The sequence below is a fragment of the Aquarana catesbeiana genome, linkage group LG03, assembly GCF_042186555.1.
Source record: "Aquarana catesbeiana isolate 2022-GZ linkage group LG03, ASM4218655v1, whole genome shotgun sequence".
NCBI classification, from domain to species: Eukaryota; Metazoa; Chordata; class Amphibia; order Anura; family Ranidae; genus Aquarana; species Aquarana catesbeiana.
The window spans coordinates 665,647,638-665,669,263 of NC_133326.1; the positions used below are offsets into that span (position 1 = coordinate 665,647,638).

The following is a 21,626-nucleotide window of genomic DNA, read 5'->3' on the forward strand; positions in this document are numbered from 1 at the left end:
CACCTCTGCGGTTTTTATTTCTTGTGCTATAAAAAAAAAAAAAGACCGACGATTTTGAAAAAAAAGCTATATTTTATATTTTTTGCTATAATAAATATCTTCCAAAAAAAAATTAAAAAACACATTTCTTCCTCATTTTAGACTGATATGTATTCTTCTACATATTTTTGGTAAAAAAAAAAAATCGCAATAAGCGTATATTGATTTGTTTACACAAAAGTTATAGCATCTACAAAATAGGGAATAGATTTATGGCATTTTTATTATAATTTTTTTTTTTTTACTAGTAATGGCGATGATCTGCAATTTTTAGCAGAACTGCGACATTGCGGGGGACAGTTTGGACACTAAAAATAGCAACTGATCACTGTATCAATGTCACTGGCAGGGAAGGGGTTAACATTAGGGGGCGATCAAGGGGTTATGTGTGCGTCCTAGGGAGGTGTTTCTAACTGTGGGAGGATAGACTGCCTGGAGAAGGAGACCGATTGCTGTTCATAATCAGTATAAACAACGGAAATCTGTCTGTTTACATTGACAGATTTCCGTTCTGTCTCTCTCAGGAGTGATCGCGGGTAACCAGCGGACATCGCGGCCGCCAGGCACACACATCGGCTCCATTGCCGCGGGCACTCGCCCCCTTGAACTCTTAAAGCGGCCGACATACAATGATGGCCATTTACGCAGGGGAGCCAACCTGCCGCAGTACAACTGTGGCGGCTGGTCCTTAAGCAGTTAAAACTATTTTGATTGCTTCTGCCAACTACCGTTGAGAGGGCTTCAAGAGTCTGAGGTAGAAGCTTTAATAAACAGAGTTGTGAATATTTATCCTCTCAGCCAATCACTAATTAGTTAGCGATAGTTAGTCAGTGGTCATAGTTAATACCTGTTTGGAACATCCATTTACAGTGTTCTTACCCTTGAGCTCTGTCCAGAGAGGGCATTGTTAGGAGTTATTTTCTCCTCTTTGCACTAAGTCATTGATCTCCAAACTGTGACTTGTGGGCAGCAACCCTTTACCTGTCTTTATCAGGCACTCAGGGCACTATTTCATCCATTGACACCAACAATGGAGCACTATTCCTCTTATCGACACCAACAATGGCAAACTATTCCTTTCACTGACACCAATGATGGGGCACAATTCCTCCCAAAGACATAAATGATGGGGCACTATTCCTCCCACAGACATCAATGATGGGGCACTATTCCTCCCAATGACACCTATGATGGGGTAGTATTCCTCCCACTGACACCAAAGATGGGGTACAATTCCTCCCAATGACACCAAAGATGTTGTACAACTCCTCCCAATGACACCAATGATGGTGTACAATTTCTCCCAATGGCACTATTCCTCCCCTAATACCAAAGATGGGGCATTGTTTACTCCCATTAATAAAAGGACATTTTCTATTCCCTCTTGCTGCAATCTAACCTCCCTAAAGTCTGAAAGACAGTAAAATGGCCATTGGTTCAGAAGGTTTGGAGACCACTGCTTTAAGTGAACATTATCTACACATCTTCTTCCCCACTCTAACCCATTACTTATTCTACCCATTAATAATTATCCTATATAGTTTTGCTTCACTATTGAAAAATGAACAGTGTGTGTATGTATATATATATATTTATTATGTATGTATGTATTGTACAGGATGCCAGTGATTTGGTTTGTGGTCCCTTTAATGAAGAGGTGATGAGACATTGTTATTAGTCAGGGATTCTCACCAATGAAGAGTGAAGGGTTCTGGGGTAGTCTTATCGGAAAGGAGAGGTCAGATTTCAGTACTGTCTGGATTGGTAAGTCCTCAATTGGGACCCAGAATTCAGAGACTTGGAGAGACTTTGGGTAGGAAAGAGCCCGAAGGCACGAAGCCTGATGAAGAGCACGGTATGCTCGTAACTGTACTGTATTCATTGTTATGCCTTGAAGAGCATTTGATATAAATACAATTTTGCATTCGAGAACGTGTCCCGTTGTTTTTTATATATATATATATATATATATATATATATATATATATATATATATATATAAATACATACACACATAGTTTTAGGTTCTCATACTATAGATAAAAATAACATGACATTGCAAATACTGCCTTCAAAGTCTTCGCGTGGGTCTTACCTCATCAGATCGGGCATTTAGATTATTTTGCAGGTTAAGGCGGTATTTAGTAGGGTCTTTCCTCTCGGGAAGCTGGACGGATATATCCATTTCTAACGCCATCTTATTTTCCCTGGCCTCTTGGTACTTGGCCAAAGCTTCAAACACCATGACAGTTGTCTAGAAACAGGCAGATGGGATAGGTGTTATAATTTGAATTACAAGGCAAAAGGTGTAAATTCTTGTCAAATTGCTGAGGAAGGGATGTAAATAATGTGATAGGTTCATGACAACATTTTTTCAGCAATTAATAAACTACGGTATTTGGATGAGGAGCAAAACTTCTTTAAACATTACAGGACAAATCCAGTTGAATTTGACTAACTACTACTAGATTAGCCTTTCTCAACAAGGATTTCTTGAAACCTTAAGGTTCCTCTAGAGATTTCTAGGGGTTCGTTCAGCAGGGAACAGTGTCTGACAGATTTTCTCCTTAATAGTGCCGGCATAGTTTTGGTTGGACACAAAAAAGTAATTCTTGTGGGGAAAAAGTAACCACCACATTAGCCTTTCTCGATACGGATTACATGGAACCTTTGGGTTCCTGCAGAATTTGGTAGGGTTTCCTTCAGCAAGGAATAGTTTCCTACTAATTTTCTGCCTAATGCTGCCTTCATTGTTTTGACAGATCACAACAGTGTCATTCTAATAGAAAAAGTTGAGCCTCTCCCTGTGTCTCTCAAGTAAGTAACCACTAACAACAATGTTAGTAGTGTCAAAAAAGCTACTTTTCAGTTGTCTGTAAGAGGGCCATATTTCCTACTGATTACAAAAGTGAGGAGGTCCTTATCCCACTGACCACCAGTGTGAAGGGCCACTATTCCACTTACTTCCAATGTAAGGGGAAACTTCTAACCCGAGAACCATCAAAAGGGGACACTACACTGACTACAACTATCACTGTCTATGTATTTTGTAAATTATTATTTGCTTAATGCTTAATTTATTCATGATTATTATTGAAAATAATTTAGCTTTATAGAGCAGGGGGCATTATTACTACTCTGGGTACATCTCATCTTTTATTATACTCCAGGCAGATATATAAACACAGAATAATACATTTCTGAATTATTTAATACATTGTTTCAGCAGAGATTTGAACGACGTATGGGTAGGCTGAATGTACACAAGTTGATCGATCAACTTGAGTACAACCAGCCTGCCTGATTTTACACACAATTATTGCAAGTGGCTGTTATAGCTTCTAGCAAAAATCACTGTCTTCTCTTGGCAGGGTCGGCATCCCCTGCAACCCCCCCTCCCGGGGAACATAACGGCTCGGTGGGAGGGATTCCCCTGTCAACACTGTGGTTGCAGGAAAGACATTTACCTAAGTACCTGAATTTGACCTGGTATCAGCCTCTTGTGATCTCCTGTGCAGCAAAACTCAGGGGGAGTGGGAAGCAGTACAAGAAGCCAATTAGCTACATTGCAGTGCTTATATTCTAACGTAGCACTACCCCTGTAGGGGGCGCTGGCAACTGACTCTCCTACCTCTGCACAGCCAGGCAACACGTAACTTGTTTTTTATGTTTATATTAGTGTATAACAACTTGGATGTGTGAAGGTATTTATGGGATGGCCAGCAGATGATGAACACAGCAAAACTTGGGGACAATCGTCCTGTCTCTGTACAAAAATCCTGAACTGCTTCCTTCTGTATAAACTCACAGTCCTTTGTAGATTAATAACAAAAGTCCATTACAGACTAAGGGCCCTGGGCCCTTCTGGAAAAGCAGCCCAAACTTAAAGTAACTGCTTGCAGTAGTGTATTCCCTCCTTCTCTGGATCTGGTCCCAGCTCCACTACTCAGCAGGTCCTACCAGCCCTCCTGGCTGCTCTGGAGATCTCTCAGGACAAGGATAAAGGGGTGAAGCACACTGCTGTTTCTCCAGAAAGCTGACTACATATGGCAGACTTTCCCCTTGTAGTGTTCCTGAGTGTGCTGATGTACTCACTGTCCTCTCCTTGCTCCCACTGCTCCCAGGTGGTGGTCCCAATCACACCACACTGCAGACAGGATCCTTCCTGAGCCAGCCCAAGCCTCTGGCCTGTAGGGCCCCCCATAGACCTAAAGGGCCCCTCAAGGCCACTGACAGATTCCTCAGCACTCCATCTCCATCTTCCACTCGACTCTTCCTGCCACCATGACTCATCCATACTTAAAGTATAAGTCCACCCTAAAACTAAAATCCCTGCATCTACAGATGTGCACATTCTAAAACTAACCTATCGAGACCTGTAAAGAAAAAATCCGTATACATACCTTTTCTGAAGCTGATCCGACCCAATCTCCAGAGACGGAAGCTAGGCAGAGGACTCAGCTGACAAGGGCTGTGAAATGAATGGGGAGTGACTTCACCCATAGAGTTACTATGGGGCTTCCATTGTCGGATGTGTAGGTATGTATACTGATTTTTTCTTTACCGGACTAGATAGGTTAGTGTTAGATCGTCGATGTCTGTAGATGCAGGGATTTTAGTTTTAGGGTGGACTCCTATTTTAAGGGCTGCTTAGCCACCATGCCCGTCCCACTGCTTGGGGATTGGCCAAGCTCCCCTGAGTATGCAGAATGACCCTCCTGGCCTCCGCCCACTAACCTCTAGAAGTTTCTCCAAACTTCCAGACCCAGGGTGGGAGGCACCAGAGACTTGCCTGCACGAGTCATCCAGCCTAGGTGAGTATCAAAAAACCTGCAAAATGGATTACCCAGTAAGGGGGAGTGAAAAAAAAGGGGGATGGCGGGCAGAGATGTGCTTTAAGTACAGCAGAGATAAATCAGGTCTCTCACTCTGCCAGGACTGTGTAAATCTCAGGACTGGATGGACAGAAAAATAAATCCTTTAGCAGTTAAAACATCTTCCATATTTATGGTTATCTGTATATATAAATGTTTGCCTAGAGTTCAGCTTTAGGTAAGCAGGTATATGACGTCTCATTCACCTGTGTTGATCCATATTGCTCGCCATCAACATGCGATCTAATTAGCCAATGAGCAACAGAATCTGCCAGATCATACTCCTCTATTTGCAGGAGAGTCAGCAGGGCGTAAGCTGTAGCCTCCAAAGAAATGTATCTGCCAGATGCTTGGTTAATCCAGAATTTACTATCTGGGTCATTCCACTGAGATTTGCCTAAAAGAAAAAATATATATTAATTTCTGCTTGTACGATATGGTTATTGTGGTAACATTACAATTTGAGCCCGGGTTCACACCTATGCGAATTAGATGTGCGTTTCCCCGCATCTAATTCACATAGTAGGAGAATGTGACTGGCTCCCTATGGAGCCGGTTCACATATCTCCGGGGTGGCTGCGGAGCGCACTGCACAAAAACGCTGTGCGTCTTTGGCTCCGTTTCAGGGCTGAATTCAGGCATAGAATCGGCCCTGATTCGTCCATGAAACGGGGAACAGGGACGCACAGCGCTCCTGTGCGATCCGCAGCTCGGTATAGTGTGAACCCGGGCTTAAGGAAAGATCTACATTTTTAAGAGTAGGTTCCAGTGTTATTATTATTATACAGGATTTATATAGCGCCAACAGTTTACGCAGCACTTTACAATATAAAAAGGAGACAATACAGTTATAATACAATAAAATACAAGAGGATTAAGAGGGCCCTGCTCCGAAGAGCTTACAATCTAATAGAGTGGGGCAGGTGGTACAAAAGGTTGTAACTGTGGGGAATGAGCTGATGGAAGTGGTAGAAGATTAGTTGGAGACATGATAGGCTTTCCTGAAGAGATGAGTTTTCAGGGATCGCCTGAAGGTAGCAAGAGTAGGGGATAACCGGACAGGTGGAGGTAGCGAGTTCCAGAGGATGGGAGAGGTTCTGGAGAAATGCTGGAGACGAGCATGGGAGGAGGAGACGAGAGAGCTTGAGAGTAGGAGGTCTTGAGAAGAGTATCCTGTGCCAGTTTCCTGTTACCGATCCGACTTGCTTGACCTCGCTTGAACGCTACCTGCCCTAACCTCGGCGTGTCTCTGGACCTTGCTTCTGCCTAGTGACACTAGCATTTAGAGAAAGCAGTGCCTTGAATGATCCCACACTGCAGACCCATAGCTCCCAACTGTCCCTGATTTCGAGGGACTGTCCCTGATTTGGAGCAATGTCCCTTTCTCCCTCTTTCCCCCTCATTTGTCCCTCATTTTGGTCTGATCTATATAGTTGTATAAAAAATGCACTTTTTATCTTTCAAAAAGTGTTTACCAGTGCTAAACCTTTCATCCAAATTCTAAATTGCTGCACTTGTAAATTTTAAAAGCCAATATAAAGGAATAGTAGAGGTAAAAAAAAAAAAAAAAACCTTTTGGATTTAATTTACTTTTTTTTTTTGTTAATTCACTTTTAAGGGGGTGTGGCAGGTTGTGTGTTCTATGCCTACATACATTTGCTAGTAGTTGTCCCTCATTCCCATCTCAGAATGTTGGGAGGTATGCCGACCTATGGGATTCAGGAAGTGTAGTTCTAATTTTACGGAATTTTCAGGATAATGCTTGCACATAAATAATTAATATTTCTAGAGGTTCCCTATAAAATAGATAATCTTCACTTTTTGATTTCAAGTCCACTTTAACCACTTACAGTCTAGCGTACATATAGAAATGTCCTGGGCAGCAAGTTATTTTACCAGGATCATAGCTGCAACTGCATTTTTTTTTTTTATTCAGGAGGCAATTTCCCATCAGTTAGAGTGAACTGAGTGGCTTTACAGTCATCTGATCACTTTTACAGGAACCTCCCTTCACAACACACACAAGGGTTCCTGGGCTATCCCTTTCATCCAGGGAACCGAGGACTGCCATAAGCAGTCTGGACGGCTGCCCATAGAGGAGATGTAGGAACATCCGTTCCCTAATCTCTTCAATGACAAATGAAGAGGATGAAGGATTTTGTCACTTCTGGTTCCCGAGCCATCATTTCCTAGCTGTTACAGCCAGGAAAGCAGCTGGCTGTAAAAGCTATGTTGGATCAGCTGTTTTGAAGGGCAGGAAATCAAAGGGAGAACGAAGTTTCATAGTCCAAGGACCACAGCTATGAAATGCTCTACCCACTAACATCCGCATGGAAGAAAACCATGGGGCCTTCAGAAAAAAACTCAAGACTCACCTCTTCTAAGAAGCAGGACAACTCAGGACGGATCAAGCGCCTTGAAGCGATTCAGTTCGCATTTGTAGCGCTATACAAATTCTTCATTCATTCATTTATTCATTCAGGAAAGACATAATGGGGGTCTAATAGACCCCCGATGTCCTCATAAAGAGTCCTGGATGTGACAAAATGCGTAGGGACAGGAACTTCTGGTGCCTCGTCACTTCTGCAATTTGAAACGGATGCTGGCTCCAGTGTGGATGGGAGCTGCGGTGACTCCATAAAAACATTGGCAGATTATTTGTGAGTACAAAATATTTTATTCCTTAATAGTTTTTTAATAAAATGTTGATGCACAATGATAGTTTTGCCGATTTTTCTTTTCTAACTATATGGGTTAAGTTTTGGTTCCTGGATGTTGGTACAAACAATACAAGATCAGTGATACAAGCGCTGTTGTGACCTTCCTTAGTATATTAAAATAAAAATGTTTTGCGCTGTTATATCCTTATGCATAAATCACTATGAATGACTTATTTATTGCTGTGTACAATATTGTGAGTGCTGCTGTTGTTCACATATATTTTTCATTTCACATATTTTTTCCTCTATTTTTATATTTTTTCACACGGGACACACTAAACGCAAGTTTTTACTTTTTTTTTTATATATTTCTTCCTTAGTATATGCTTAGGGGGTCAACTCCTTTTGGTGAGTGCGGCCCCTGGTGGGGGCACTGGTGGTGACAGCATTTGGAGGATTGCTGTGGTGGAGTTCTTCGGCACAGAACAAGTCACTTTTGTGTAGAGGAACTGCTACTCAAGAGTTTTTTGCACGCAAGCACTTTGAGGATTTTAAATGGACTTTTGCACTTTAATGTTTGATCTTTGCACTATAAGGAGTAAGGAATACATTTTTAATTTTGATGTTGCAAGTCCTTAGGATTCTTTTTTCACACAGTATGGTGGATGGGCTGAAAAGACTCATAGAACATTATTGTAGACTATATTGATTTTATGTTTTTCTCAATTTTTGCCACTTCTATGGTATATATTCACACTAAGTATACACACTTGTAAAATATATTTTTTGCACAATTTTAGTATTGGTTGTGGCACATGGAATTATGAATGTAGCAACATGAACACGTGGCCACTCATTAAAATTAGAAGAAAAGAGGTTTAACCTTAAACTGCCTAGAGGGTTCTTTTCTGTAAGAGCAGCAAGGATGTGAAATTCCCTTCCACAGGCGGTGGTCTCAGTGGGGAGCATCGATAGTTTAAAAAAAAATATTAGATAAGCACCTGAATGACCACAACATACAGGGATATACAATGTAATACTGACATATAATCACACACATAGGTTGGACTTGATGGACTTGTGTCTTTTTTCCAACCTCACCTACTATGTAACTATGTAACTATATATTTGTATTTCTACCTTGTAATTTTTTGATTTTTAACTTTTTTTTTGATCACAAGATATTAGCAAAGAGTTTATTTCGAGCACTGATTGGACGAGGGGTAAGTTATTGAGCACATAGTAAGGTTTATGTCTATTTCGCTAAGTAACAGCCCCTGACTTTACCATTTTACAAATATTTTTAGTGTGCTTCACACTTATGCCTCGTACACACGATAGGATTTTCCGACAACAAATTCCATGTTTTTTTTCCGAGGATGTTAGCTCAAACTTGTCTTGCATACACACAGTCAATCTTGTCAGAAATTCCGAACGTCAAGAACGAGGTGACGTACAACACGTAAGATGAGCCAAGAAAAATGAAGTTCAGTAGCCAGTGTGGCTCTTCTGCTTGAATCCGAGCATGCGTGGAACTTTGTGCATCGAAATTGTGTACACACGATCGGAATTTACGACAACGGATTTTGTGTGACGGAAATTCAGATGGAAAATGTCCGATGGAGCCTACACACGGTCGGAATTTCCAACAACAAGCTCCCATGGAACATTTTCCGTCAGAAAATCCTATCGTGTGTACGGGGCATTAAAGGAGCAGCTGTTATAAACACACACAGCTAGTCTAGGTTGGCGCCTTTTTTCATTATAAGATTTACCATTTTTAATTTTGTATCACATTTTGGTATTTATGTTTATAGGTAGAGATGGGCCGAATACCCCCCTGTTCAGTTCGCACCAGAACTCCCGAACAGGGGAAAAGTTTGGGTCTGAGCCGCAAACTCTATTAAAGTCTATGGGACCAGGACATGAAAAATAAAAAGTCCCCATTTTGAAGGCTTATTTGCAAGCTATTGTACATGAAAAGGGTATTGGGGCCCGAGTACTGCCCTGAGGGACTTGTATCAATGCAAACATTAAAAAAAAAAAAAAAAAAAAAATCGTTTTAAAGGAGCAGTGATTTTATTGATGCTTAAAGTGCAAAAATAAAAATGAAAAATTCCTTTAAATATAGTGCCTGGGGGCAGGGGCGTATTATGAAATCAGTGGGCCTGTGTGCAAAATAAAAAGTGAGCCCCAGGAATGAAAAAAAAAATTGGGCGCGCTTAGCTCGGGCGTGGCTTAAATTGCGCCAAATATTGGGCGTGGCTAAATTAGGTGTGGTTTAATAGAGTCTGAGACAACCTAGATAGTGCAGAATACAGTAATGTTAAATAGGTATGGCGGTGGGTAGTATGTGCAGGGGACGAGTGGGGTGTGTATGGTGGTGGGTATTATGTGCAAAAGAGGAGTATGGAGTGTATGGTGGTGGGTAGTATGTGAAGGAGAGGAGTATGGAGTGTATGGTGGTGGGTAGTATGCGCAGAGAGGAGTGCGGAGTGTATGGTGGTGGGTAGTATGTGCAGAAGAGGAGTGCGGAGTGTATGGAGGTGAGTAGTATGTGCAGAAGAGGAGTATGGAGTGTATGGTGGTGGGTAGTATGCGCAGAGAGGAGTGCGGAGTGTATGGTGGTGGGTAGTATGTGCAGAAGAGGAGTGCGGAGTGTATGGAGGTGAGTAGTAAGTGCAGAGAGGAGTATGGATTGTATGGAGGTGGTTCTTTGTTTCTGTTAGAAAATTTTGCAAATAAATAAATATTTAATAATCTTTCTGCATAAGTTTAGACCAAACTGTATTCTGCTACATTTCTTTGGTGAAAATAACCCAGTTCAATCTATAGTATTATGTAGTGTTATAGAGTCCCCAAACTATGATATATATACCGTAGTGGTTATAAACAGACAGATTTATTCAGCTGTATTTACTCAGTGCAAATTCTAACATCCAAGTGAAAGATATAACACCAAAAAAAAAGTCAAAAACAGAATCACTGAGTTGGAAAAAGCATCACGTGTTAAAGGGCCGCTGTCATTGGCCCTTTACCCCGTTCCGTGACGTGAGGGTCTTGAGGACCCGACGGTCACGGACATAACCAGGTGCACGCCCCAGGAGCGTGATTCTGGGAGGACATCCATGGATACCCTCCCAGAACTAGCCTGAACGCGCTGTAGCCATCTTTCGGCTATGGCCCGGTCGGCAAGTTGTTAATTCTTTTTTTCTTTTTTATTACATGTTTTTCTTTCTTTTACAAGTATTACCATAGTAACATTGCACTACTCTGGGAAAGCGATCCAGATTTTTTTTTTACTCTTTGTGATTGCTTATACCAGTGAATTTCACTGTTATAAGGAACCATTTTTACTGAATGAAATCTATTCATTAAGTGTCCATTGTTGCGATTAGCTGTGATCAGCCACAGCTAATCACATGGTACAGATGGACTGTGATTCGCCCTGTCTGTACCATGACCAATCACAGCTAGCAACACAATTGTACACAATGGATGGCATGTATGGAAGCCATCTATTGTTTAGAATTGTCATGTGATCTGCCGTGATTGGGCCCAGTGATCACATGGTACTGGCAGCAAACCGGTATAGTGATCTGTCATCCACCCGAAACAACAAATGTCCCACCAAGCTGTCATTTGTCTATAGTATGGGCGGGAACTGGTTAAAGAGTACCTGTCATCATAGCAATGATAGCAATAAAGTTACATTGAAAAAAAATAAATAAATAAAAAAAAGTGTAGGAAAAATATATTTAAATAAAATGACTAAAAATAATATTTAATAATAATAATAATAGAAAAACATTTAGAAGCAAACCCGTCCCCCTGCTACACAGGTGCAAATGCACGCATATGTAAAAGATGATTGCCCCACATATGTGACATATTGCTGCAAACATCAGAGTGAGAGCAATAATTCTCTGGCAATAATTTGCGATTAACTCTGAACTGACAACCTTTAAAGGCTTTGAAAGTGTCACCTACAGACAATTGTAGGTACCATAGTTTGTTGCAATTTCCCAGGCATGTACCAGGCATTTGCAGTTTTTAAATATTTTACATGTTTGCTGTCTATTTATTTTAAACAACATCTGCTTTTATATTTTATCAAAAAAAGGGGTATTATATTGTGTTTCCTGAAAATTTGCATTCGATAAACAGTTGCGAAAATATTATGCATCATAAAAAATTCTGCTTTCAGAAAATATATAATGTTTGGGGATTCTAAATAATAAAAAAGAAAATGCTGATTTTAGCATGTACAATATCTCACAAAAGTGAGTACACCCCTCACATTTTTGTAAATATTTTATTATATCTTTTCAACACTGAAGAAATGACACTTTGCTAAAATGTAAAGTAGTGAGTGTACAGCTTGCATAACAGTGTAAATTTGCTGTCCCCTCAAAATAACTCAACACAGAACCATTAATGTCTAAACCCCTGGCAACAAAAGTGAATACACCCTTAAGTGAAAATGTCCAAATTTGGCCCAAAGTGTCAATATTTTGAGTGGCCACCATTATTTTCCAGCACTGCCTTAACCCTCTTGGGCATGGAGTTCACCAGAGCTTCACAGGTTGCCACTGGAGTCCTCTTCCACTCCTCCATGACGACATCACGGAGCTGGTGGATGTTAGAGACCTTTGCGCTCCTCCATCTTCCATTTGAGGATGCCCCACAAATGCTCAATAGGGTTTAGGTCTGGAGACATGCTTGGCCAGTCCATCACCTTTACCCTCAGCTTCTTTAGCAAGGCAGTGGTTGTCTTGGAGGTGTGTTTGGGGTCGTTATCATTTTGGAATACTGCCCTGCAGCCCAGTCTCTGAAGGGAGGGGATCATGCTCTGTTTCAGTATGTCACAATACATGTTGGCACTAATGGTTCCCTCAATGAACTGTAGCTCCCCAGTGCTGGCAGTACTCATGCAGCCCCAGACCATGACACTCCCACCACCATGCTTGACTGTAGGCAAGACACACTTGTCTTTGTACTCCTCACCTGGTTGCCGCAACACATGCTTGACACTATCTGAACCAAATAAGTTTATTTTGGTCTCATCAGACCACAGGACATGGTTCCAGTAATACATGTCTTTATTCTGCAGACTTTCTTATGCATCATCTTTAGAAGAGGCTTCCTTCTGGGACAACAGCCATGCAGAACAATTTGATGCAGTGTGCGGTGTATGGTCTGAGCACTGACAGGCTGACCCCCCACCCCTTCAACCTCTGCAGCAATGCTGGCAGAACTCATACGTCTATTTCCCAAAGACAACCTCAGCATTTGCACTCAACCTCTTTGGTCGACCATGGCGAGGCCTGTTCTGAGTGGAACTTGTCCTGTTAAACCTCTGTATGGTCTTGGTCACAGTGCTGCTGCTCAATTTCAGGGTCTTGCCAATCTTCTTATTCTAATTCTTTTTTTCAGATCCTCAGAGAGTTCTTTGCCACGAGGTGCCATGTTGAACTCCCAGTGACCAGTATGAGAGAGTGAGAGTGATAACACCATTAACACACCTGCTCCCCATTCGCACCTGAGACCTTGTAACACTAATGAGTCACATGACACCGGGGAGGGAAAATGGCTAATTGGGCCCAATTTGGACCTTTTCACTTAAAGGTGTACTCACTTTTGTTGCCAGCGGTTTAGACATTAATGGCTGTGTGTTTGAGTTATTTTGAGGGGACAGCAAATTTACACTGTTATACAAGCTGTACACTTACTACTTTACATTGTAGCAAAATGTAATTTCTTCAGTGTTGTCACATGAAAAGATATAATAAAATATTTACAAAAATGTGAGGGGTGTACTCACTTTTGTGAAATACTGTATGTGAAAATTGTCAAAATTGCCCCAGACTGCTAGTGGTTGAGCTAGTATAGCCATGGATGTGCAGAAGTGCCTAAAACAGTTTAGGACAGATTGAGACAGACTACACCAAGGAAAATGTAGTTGTATAGTTAGAAGGAAAAAATACAAAAGTCCATCTAGTTCAACCAAAAAGAAAAAATCCATAACAGAATAAATAAACAGAAAATCTCCATAAACAGAACTTTATACCCATAGTTGATCTACAGGAAGGCAAAAAAAATCCTATACAAAGCATGGTCCAATTTGCTCCTTCCTAATCCCCCAAAAGGCAATTGAACATTCCCTAGATTGACAATCACTGCTGTTATTACCTATACATGTGAAAATCCAGTTATATTTTGTGCGTTAGGAATGCACCCAGCCATTTTTTTAAACAATCTACAGAGCTGACCAGAATTACGTCTTGAGGAAGTCTATAACACATTTCCACAGCTCTTACTTTGAAGAAGTCCTTTCAATGCCTGACCATTTCCACCAATTTAAATAATTCTGTACATAGTTTATTACCTGTTGCTACAGACATCAGCTTAGTTGAATCATGTAGCTTCCCAGCCCGAGCCAATGCATAAGAAGTTAATGCAATTGAATGTGGTCTGGTCAATTTTCCATAATGCTCTGATATGAATTGTGTGGCCTTGTCAATGCTGAGCTGCAGATTCTAGATGGACAACAAAGAGGTCATAGTAAGATATGAGGCTTTTTCATATACAGTTAGAGGTTATTTACTGGTATAAAAATCCACTTACACTGACATGATCTTTACAGTATTTCTGACTCTCCACTAAAGCAATGGTGACAAAGGCTGTGATAGCAACATCTGGATCAGAGGAGCCGGCAAGTCCACCCTACAAGATAGGAGGACAAATGCATAGCAGTATAAATTCTTGTTCACCTTTCATATGTAACACCAACAAAATGAAAAATCAGAAATGTTCAAGTAGGAAATTGTCTGGTAGAAACTTTTATCTTATAGAAACAACCAACAACAAGCATGACAGATGCTAGAGTGGTCCTAGTAAGAGAAGCCCGGAGTAAATAAAATAAAATGGCATAAACGAAGGGTGGACATGACAGGGTTAAGCAGGGTACATGGGAAGAGAGTTTTTGTGAGAGCTGAGGAGATTGAGTGTTGAGGCAGTGGGGGAGGAGTTAGATGCATGAAGCAGTGCGTGTGTCCCTCCCCAGCTCAGTGGCAGCAGTAGGAACGAGCTTCCCACCCTCCCTCCCTGACAAGGTTTGTATTGTTCGTTGTTTTTTTCATGCTAAACACAAGAAGTTTTTTCCACAGAACAAGGACAAAGGATGTCATGGCAGTGGCGGGTTGTTGGTCTTTGCGGGAGAAGGAAGAAACCTCGGATACGGAAGAGTTCGGGACCCATCGGTGGTATGGGTCCCGTTGGTGGTATTCCAGCTAACGGTGGTTTAGCTGGAATTTGGTTAAAGGGTGCACTGCGGTCAGTGTTTGGTTGTCTCCGAGCTAGTATGTCAGCTGGAGGCCTATTTAAGTTAAAGGTACCGCAGTGCCGGATTGGATCATGTGCCAAGCTTGGGGTTTTCCTGCAAATACCAACACAAGTATGTGACTGGGTGGTGGTTTAACAAAGGGTTGTTTTATAAAGTTATGTAAATTTACTTGAGTTATTAATAAAAAATGGCTTCTACGGCCAATATTTACTCTAGCTTGGTGTGGTCTCCATTCATGGGTAAGGGTAAGGTAAAAGTAGAGCTGGGTATTGATCTGACAGATAGATGGTAATTATGTAACATATCTTATACAATGTCAAGCAGAATCAGCAGATTGATGGCCAGGTCAGTCAGATGGGATGTGCTGTAGGTAGGGTAGGGAGAAGGTTAAGTGACCGGGGAGGGATGCTCTGTGACAGGGGGATGGAGTAGTCAAATAGTAATGTAGTAGGTGGAGTAAGGCAGATAAGCTGGCAGTGGCAACATATGGACAGCAACAGAGTCATCAGAGAGAGAGACTCTCCATCACTAGAATCACTCTCTTGCTAGCTCTGAATTTTGTCCTTTTTAGCAGTGTTAATTTCGTCGACTAAAACATTTTAAAACGACTAAATGAATACTATTTTAGTCGACTAAAATACGACTAAAACTAAAACAACTGAGATGACTAAAACTAAAATGGAATTTTAGCCAAAAGACTAAAATGGGACTAAAACTAAAATTCCAATTAAATTAAAAGACTAATGCCTCGTACACACGAGCGGATTTTCCGTTGGAAAAAACTTGGATGGTTTTTCCGACGGAATTCCGCACAAGCTTTGCTTGCATACACATGGTCACACAAAAGTTCTCTGAACTTTCAACCATCAAGAACGCAGTGACGTACAACACTACGATGAGCCGAGAAAATGAAGTTCAATGTTTTCCAGCATGCCTCGAATTGTTTCCGAGCATGCGTAGGAATTTTGCGCGTTGGAATTTGTACAGATGATCTGAATTTCCGATCTGAACTTTTTCCGACCGAAAAATAGAGAACCTGCTCTCAATCTTTTGCTGGCGGGAATTCCCTGCTGATCAGAGCAGAGTGGATTCATGACAGGTCCATGTTTCAGTTTCTGCAGAGCATGTACTGTAGACAGGGCCTACCCTGCATGTGGAGATGCCTCTTCCTGTGTGCGCGATCATCAATGCCCGGGACCAGGCGGTGCCGCATTCATGTGAAAGTCCCCATTATGGTGTTACCCCGTCTTAGAGATAGAGGACAGTTATGGGCACTGATAGGGGGCACTGATAGAGGACACTTATGGGCACTAATAGGGGCACTGATAGGCACTTATAGGGGACGCTGATAGGGGGCACTGATAGGGGGCACTGATAGAAGACACTGATAGGGGACACTTATAGGGGACACTGATAGAAGACACTGATGGGCCCTGATAGGGGGCACTGATAGAAGGCACTTATAGGGGCGCTGATAGAAGGCACTGATGGGGGGCGCTGATAGGGGACACTAATAGAAGGTGCTGATAGGGGACGCTGATAGGGGGCACCGATGGGAGGCACTGATAGGATTTACTGATGAGCACTGAAGGGAGGCACTGATAGGGGGCACTGAAAAGGCACTAGGGGGCACTGATAGGGGGCACTGAGAAGGCACTAGGGGCACTGATAGGGGGCACTGAGAAGGCACTAGGGGGCACTGATAGGGGGCACTGAGATGGCACTAGGGGGCACTAATAGGGGGCTCTGAGAAGGCACTAGGGGGCACTGATAGGGGGCATTGAGAAGGCACTAGGGGGCACTAATAGGGGGCACTGAGAAGGCACTAGGGAGGACTGATAGGGGGCATTGAGAAGGCACTAGGGAGGACTGATAGGGGGCATTGAGAAGGCACTAGGGGGCACTGATAGGGGGCATTGAGAAGGCTCTAGGGGGCACTGATAGGGGGCACTGAGAAGGCACTAGGGGGCACTGATAGGGGGCACTGAGAAGGCACTAGGGGGCACTGAGACGGGCACCGATGGGAGGCACTGGTGGGCACTGATAAGAGGCACTGATAGGAGGTATTGATGGGCACTTATAGGTGGCACTGATGGGCATTGATGAGCACTAATAGGCAGAACTCTTAGGCTGCACTAATGGGCACTGAAGAACACTGATAGGCAGAACTCAGGCAGTATTGATGGGCAGCATTGAAGAGTACTGATAGGTGGCACGGATGGATGCTATTAGGCAGCATTAATGAGCACTGATAGGTGGTGCTGATAGGCAGATTTGATGGGCACTAATAGGCAGCATTAATGATCACTGATAGGTAACACTTGTAGGCATTGATGGGCACTGATGGGCGGCATTGATGGGTACTGATGATTGGGGCACTGATTATCAGTGTAAACAATTTTCTGACATTCTTGACAGTTAATGGCAGTCCTTTCCTAACACAGACACAGCATGGGAGGAAAGGGCTGCGGATAACCGGCAAGTCTGTTTACATGTGATCAGCTGACATCATATGGTAAAGGGCCACTGTGATTGCGCTGGATGCACGTCCCAGGGGGCATGCGGGAAGCACGGTTTTGGGACAATGTACATGGACCCCCTCCCAAAATTGGAAGCCCGGGGCTGGGATGGAAGGGGGGGCCCATCATGGTTTCTTGCACCTGGGCCCTGAAGGTTCTAGTTACGCCACTGGTAAAATGTGTTGTCCCATGTTACTGCACACCTTCCTTGTGTATGTTTCATTTAGAATGGACACTGCTGAGCCTATACCCTCTCCACCAGTACATTGTACTTCTGCCACCTCACTCCAGGCACTAGTGCAGACCTCATGCATGCTCCACTTTAACACCTACAGCTCTCCTGTACCATGCAGCCAGGTACATGAGGTCTCTACAGTACAAGCAAATGGCCACTGCTCTCACCTATGTAGCGCAGGGGTTTTGCTACCCAAGTTATCATGCTAAATGATGTATTGTTCCTTAAGTAAGAGTTTGTCTCCCTCCATTGTCCTTTTAATGCTATTAAGACTTTTGTTTAGTTTCATGAAGCAGCGTTACAAAGCATTGTGGGAGATGTAGTTTAATGAGGAAATGACGCATGTGTTAACTTGTTTTTAAGTTTTGGTACTACTAAACCCACAATGCCAAGCCACAAACCCACAAGGCAAAGTTACTGTGCTGCATGCTGGGAGCAGAAGTAAAAAGGATAGCGCGGCCATCTTTCACTCTCTTGGGACGCCATTCAATACCTGCCTGCAGTGAGGTCTATGTGTGTGACCGGGAGACTGCGGCCTATAAGGCGCGGAGCGGAATCGATTGGCCTCTGAGGAGTTCCAGAGCAGAGCTAGCTGGACCAGCGTACGGATGGACCTGAGGACCCAAGATTTCTGATGGTTTCCTGCATTCCAGTCATCAGCTATTCGAAGCAGCGGTGCAGTGTGACGGCGCCAGCTTTCGATCAGACTGAGATATCAGGAAAGCAGTTCGGAGGGAGTTCTACAGTACCTGGACCTATTGTGGTGAGGGGGCACTTGCCCAGATCAATAGAGTGTACTGTTTGCTGAGCGAGCTGGTTGCAGATTGCTGGTGGAGCTTGCAGTTCCACGGAGTTACTAGTGCATTACCCTTACAGTTAAGGAGGAAGAGTTACAGGAGTGCTGTTTCTTTGTTACAACTAAAGAAATAGTCATCAGCACAACCATCACTCTACAGTTTGTTTTTTTATATTTCCCACTTGGATTACAAATAACTGCAGTTCAAATCAACAGGCTAGCTGAAGAATAACTGAAGATAAGGAACACTTGTTACACCCTGCAAAGCATCAGGGTTGCACTTTACAATCTGAACATTGAATTGCAGCCTAGGGGGAGCGCTTGAGCATAGGATACAGATATATATATTGCATTGTTCTGTGTTATGTGAATACAATGTACTGTAGTTTGGTGTGTACATTGAGGTTTCAGGGGGAAGGTGTTTAATATAAGCTTGGCAATATTGAACACTTGTCTCACTGTGTGCCTTTCTGCATGCACCCCTTATGGTAATTATTATTGACTGTTATCTACTGTTATTCCTTACTTCTGAGCTATCACAGCGTTTATGTGGTTTAATATCTGTTTTAGTAAACTTCCCAAGTGGTTAATTAACATCCTGTGTGAGACTCTATTACTACAGCTGGTGAAGTGATGGGTTCCAAGGTTTACGGTAAATATACCCTATAGTGTATCATTGCTGTGCTTCTTTTCACTGCTGGGTCCCACACTAATATTATCATACAGGTGTGCCAGAGGGGCTGGGGGTTGAGAGGCAGGGTGCAGAATTGAACATTTATCAGCAGCTCCTTCGGTGGGGTAGTGCTCCACCTATAACAAAGAGCACATGGAAGGGCAACGCAATGCAAAACACACTATTGTTTCAGATTTTATCAGGTACCATGTGAAGACCTTACCCTTGAGTACTGCCAACCAATAGGAAAATTTTCCTCGAACATCCCATCTGGTTTTTGCATGGACAGTACCAACCATTTGACAGAGTCACATAGAACGTCATCAGTAATGTGTATCATTCCTTTGGCCAAGGAGAAGATTTTGACAATGTATGCTGTAAGCCTGCAATGTAGAACACAATAGAAATGCCAATGTTTGTATGCTGAGAGTAGGTCCATTGTACAAATGTTTAAAGTTCAATTCCAGCTAAAACTTTTTTCTTCAGTTTTGGTTTAAAGTTTGTAAAGACTGGATCTCCTAATCCTGATTTTATCCTGGGCCTCAGAAGCCTGCAACATGGGATGTCTTCCTTATGCAATGTCCACATTCCTAATGTGTATAATCTGCAGAATGGGCGTTCTGCAAAGTGTAGAGGTTTTCAGTGAGTGTAGCAAATCTGTTCTATGTCTCTTGATCTTGACTAAGTTTCTGTGCTTAGTAGAGACATATCAGGTTATGTTACCCAAATAAATACTGTGCTTAGAGATCTATATAGCAGCTAGCACATCAATAGACATATATTGATCTAATTTGAATATAATAATTAGTGTAGGACTTAAATCAATACAAAAAACTGACAAATTAATGCAGTGCTCAAAATATAGACGTGTGCAAACAATGTAAAGCGTGGAAAGATATAATACATATAGATATAATACATTGGACATTGGGGGCGACCGTATCTCTCGGGCTCCGCTGTATAGCATTCATTAAGTTGAACATCTATGAATAAGGACAACTTGTTGGTCTCTTCCACATATTTACACACCGGTACCAAGGCGCCCCTAAACCCATGCGTTTTTCATTTTTGAGCAAACTGGGTCTTTATTCACTCCCTGCGACTATGCATGGTCTCCCCCTTATCATCTGCTAGCTGGGGCTTTTTTTGATCTTTACCCCTGTTTCCCTATTTCGGGGGAGGCACTTTAGCAACAGAACACTTTTCACCCTTTGGTTCCGGACTCATAGAGAGCTGGATTACTATTGTGGTGGTCTCACACTATCCCCTGAGGAAGCCATAGTTGGCGAAACATGTTGGGAATCAATACTCATCTGTGACCACTTTTTCCTCCTTCTTTGGGCCTCCAACAACCCATTGTATTGTATATGCTCTACTATTGATGTTAACCATTTTTGATATTTTGATTGTTGTTTGCTTTATGTTTTTTGTATTAATAAAAAGAAACTATATATTTACTTAATATGTTGTGATTCAGTTGTTGACAGCACCGTTATAATCCCACTCATAGTGTAGAACCATAGAAATACATTTATTAAAATAAAAGAGTAAGGCCCCTTTCACACATGCTGTCCGATCAGGTCCGTCTGTTTTTCAGATGGACCTGATCACACGCTCCATTCACCTCTATGGAGTGACGGATGTCAGCTGTGACATGTCCGCTGACATCCACCGCTATCTGATCCGGTCTTAACACTCACTTGTTAAAAGAATATATGAGCCAAATCATCCCAGGGTAACAGAATAACCAACTTCCTGGCTTGAAGAATGCGATGACGTCAGAGGCACAGGCTCCACGTGCATATGGTTGGTGATGTTGAACCGTGAGCCATTCTAAATTCTATGCTGGCGATCAGATTGGAGTGTTAATTGATGAGACACCAGGTAATTAATTACCTCTGGAGAAGAGATGCCTTTATGCGGATATGGTGATCACACACACATATAATAAGATTGACTCCATACCTTTGGTAAGGGAGTCCACTCATGGTAAGTGCGGTTTTGACCTCTTTATCTTAGTGATGGTGCACATTGATGGGGACTATTTGAAGATCAACACATGATCAATTATACACAGAAGTGGAATTTCCCTCTCCTCATTGAAGTGTTTACACTTTGGACTGTTTTATTACAGATTGGTTGATTTTTTCACTGTGGTGTCATCACTTTATATTATATATTTCCACGCTTTACATTGTTTGTTTGCACACAAGTATATTTTGAGCACTGCATTAATTTGCCCATTTTTTGTATGGATTTAAGCGCTGCACTAATTATTATTATATAGAGACACATATTGGGGCCCATTCACACCTATTTGCTGCAATAACCCATTTGATATCTAGTTCATTACCACAACACTCCATGCATGCATTAGTGCGTTGCTGTTCTATTCATTTTTACACACCAATGCACTAAAGCAGTGGTCTCCAAACTGTGGTCCGGGGGCTGGATGTGGCCCTTTACTTGCCTTTATCTGGCCCTT

The 21,626-nt window shown here is 42.3% G+C and overlaps 1 protein-coding gene across 1 annotated transcript in view; it reads right to left on the reverse strand.

Moving 5' to 3' along the window:
- Positions 1–21,626, reverse strand: part of LOC141133435 (complement C3-like) — a 286,038-nt gene that overhangs the window by 56,250 nt on the left and 208,162 nt on the right. Inside the window, exons 26-30 of the mRNA XM_073622822.1 lie at positions 19,365–19,524; positions 14,201–14,299; positions 13,962–14,112; positions 5,120–5,310; positions 2,135–2,293 (exon numbers count right to left, since the gene is read on the reverse strand). Coding sequence (XP_073478923.1) covers positions 2,135–2,293; positions 5,120–5,310; positions 13,962–14,112; positions 14,201–14,299; positions 19,365–19,524 — 760 coding nt within the window. The remainder of the gene's footprint in view (positions 1–2,134; positions 2,294–5,119; positions 5,311–13,961; positions 14,113–14,200; positions 14,300–19,364; positions 19,525–21,626) is intronic.